At 57.4% G+C, this 884-nt stretch overlaps 1 protein-coding gene across 1 annotated transcript; it reads right to left on the reverse strand.

The window, feature by feature from the left end:
• Positions 1–4: 4 nt before the first annotated feature.
• LOC104292189 (cysteine and histidine-rich protein 1-like) lies at positions 5–622 on the reverse strand. The gene is made up of 2 exons (XM_009891525.1): positions 598–622; positions 5–396 (listed from the first exon to the last, which is right to left on the reverse strand). Exons 1-2 carry the CDS (start codon positions 620–622, stop codon positions 5–7), a joined length of 417 nt encoding a protein of 138 aa, XP_009889827.1.
• Positions 623–884: the final 262 nt, after the last annotated feature.

An 884-nucleotide genomic window follows, 5' to 3' on the forward strand; every position in this document is an offset into this window, starting at 1 on the left:
AGTCTCATTTCTGGATCTGGAATAGAAAAAGGCGGAGGTTGATGTTCTTGGCCGCCAGCAGTTTGTTGCACTCCACCGAATCGCGGATGGGCAGGGCCAGGTAGTCGGTCTCGTTACTCTCGTTACTGAAGACGAAGTGGTAGATGACGGGGCGGATCTGGACGTCGTCGTAGGGTCCCTCCAGCAGGAGGAAGGAACACTCCAACGGAGCGTTGACTTTGCTCTTGAGGGTGAGCTGGAAGGAGAGGGTGCGCTTGCAGGAGAGGTTGGGGTTACGCTCCGAATCGTTGACTCGCGCCTTCAGCACCCACGTCTGGTTGAGGACGGTCAAACGCGGCGTCTCGTAGTACAGCCGCGTGATGAAGTCGTCCGTCCGGTACGGTCGGAATTGCACCTCTGAGGAGATAAGGAAGCGGGGAACCCGTCAAATTAAAAACAACGCACGGGCACGCACGCGCGCGCGCCACGGAAAACGGGGACGGAGATGGGGGGGACACACGGGGACATCCCACCGCCCCTTCCTCCTCATCCTTCTCCTCTTTCTCCTCCTCGTCATCCTTCCCCCCATCCTTCTCCTCCTCGTCATCCTTCTCCTACTTCCCCTCCTTCTCCTCCTCGTCATCCTTCTCCTACTTCCCCTCCTTCTCCTGCTCCTCCTCCTCCTCATTCTTCTCATCATCCTGCTCCTCCTTCTCCTTCTCCTCCTTCCTCATCATCCTCATCATCATCCTCCTTTCCATCTCCCTCATCATCATCATCCTTCTCCTTCCCCTCATCGTCCTTCTTTCCATCTCCCCCATCATCCTCCTCCTTCCCCTCATCATCCTCCTCCTTCCCCTCCTCCTTCCCCCATCATCCTCCTCCTTCCCCTCATCCTCCTCCTC

Source organism: Charadrius vociferus, unplaced genomic scaffold (genome assembly GCF_000708025.1).
Source record: "Charadrius vociferus isolate BGI_N301 unplaced genomic scaffold, ASM70802v2 scaffold1019, whole genome shotgun sequence".
NCBI lineage: Eukaryota > Metazoa > Chordata > Aves > Charadriiformes > Charadriidae > Charadrius > Charadrius vociferus.

Coding starts and splice junctions, on each gene's coding strand:
- LOC104292189 (XM_009891525.1), bottom strand. CDS start 622: ATGACGAGGAGGAGAAGGAGGGGAA. Junction 397..597: donor GAGGAGGAGAAGGAGGGGAA/GTAGGAGAAGGA, acceptor TTATCTCCTCAG/AGGTGCAATTCCGACCGTAC.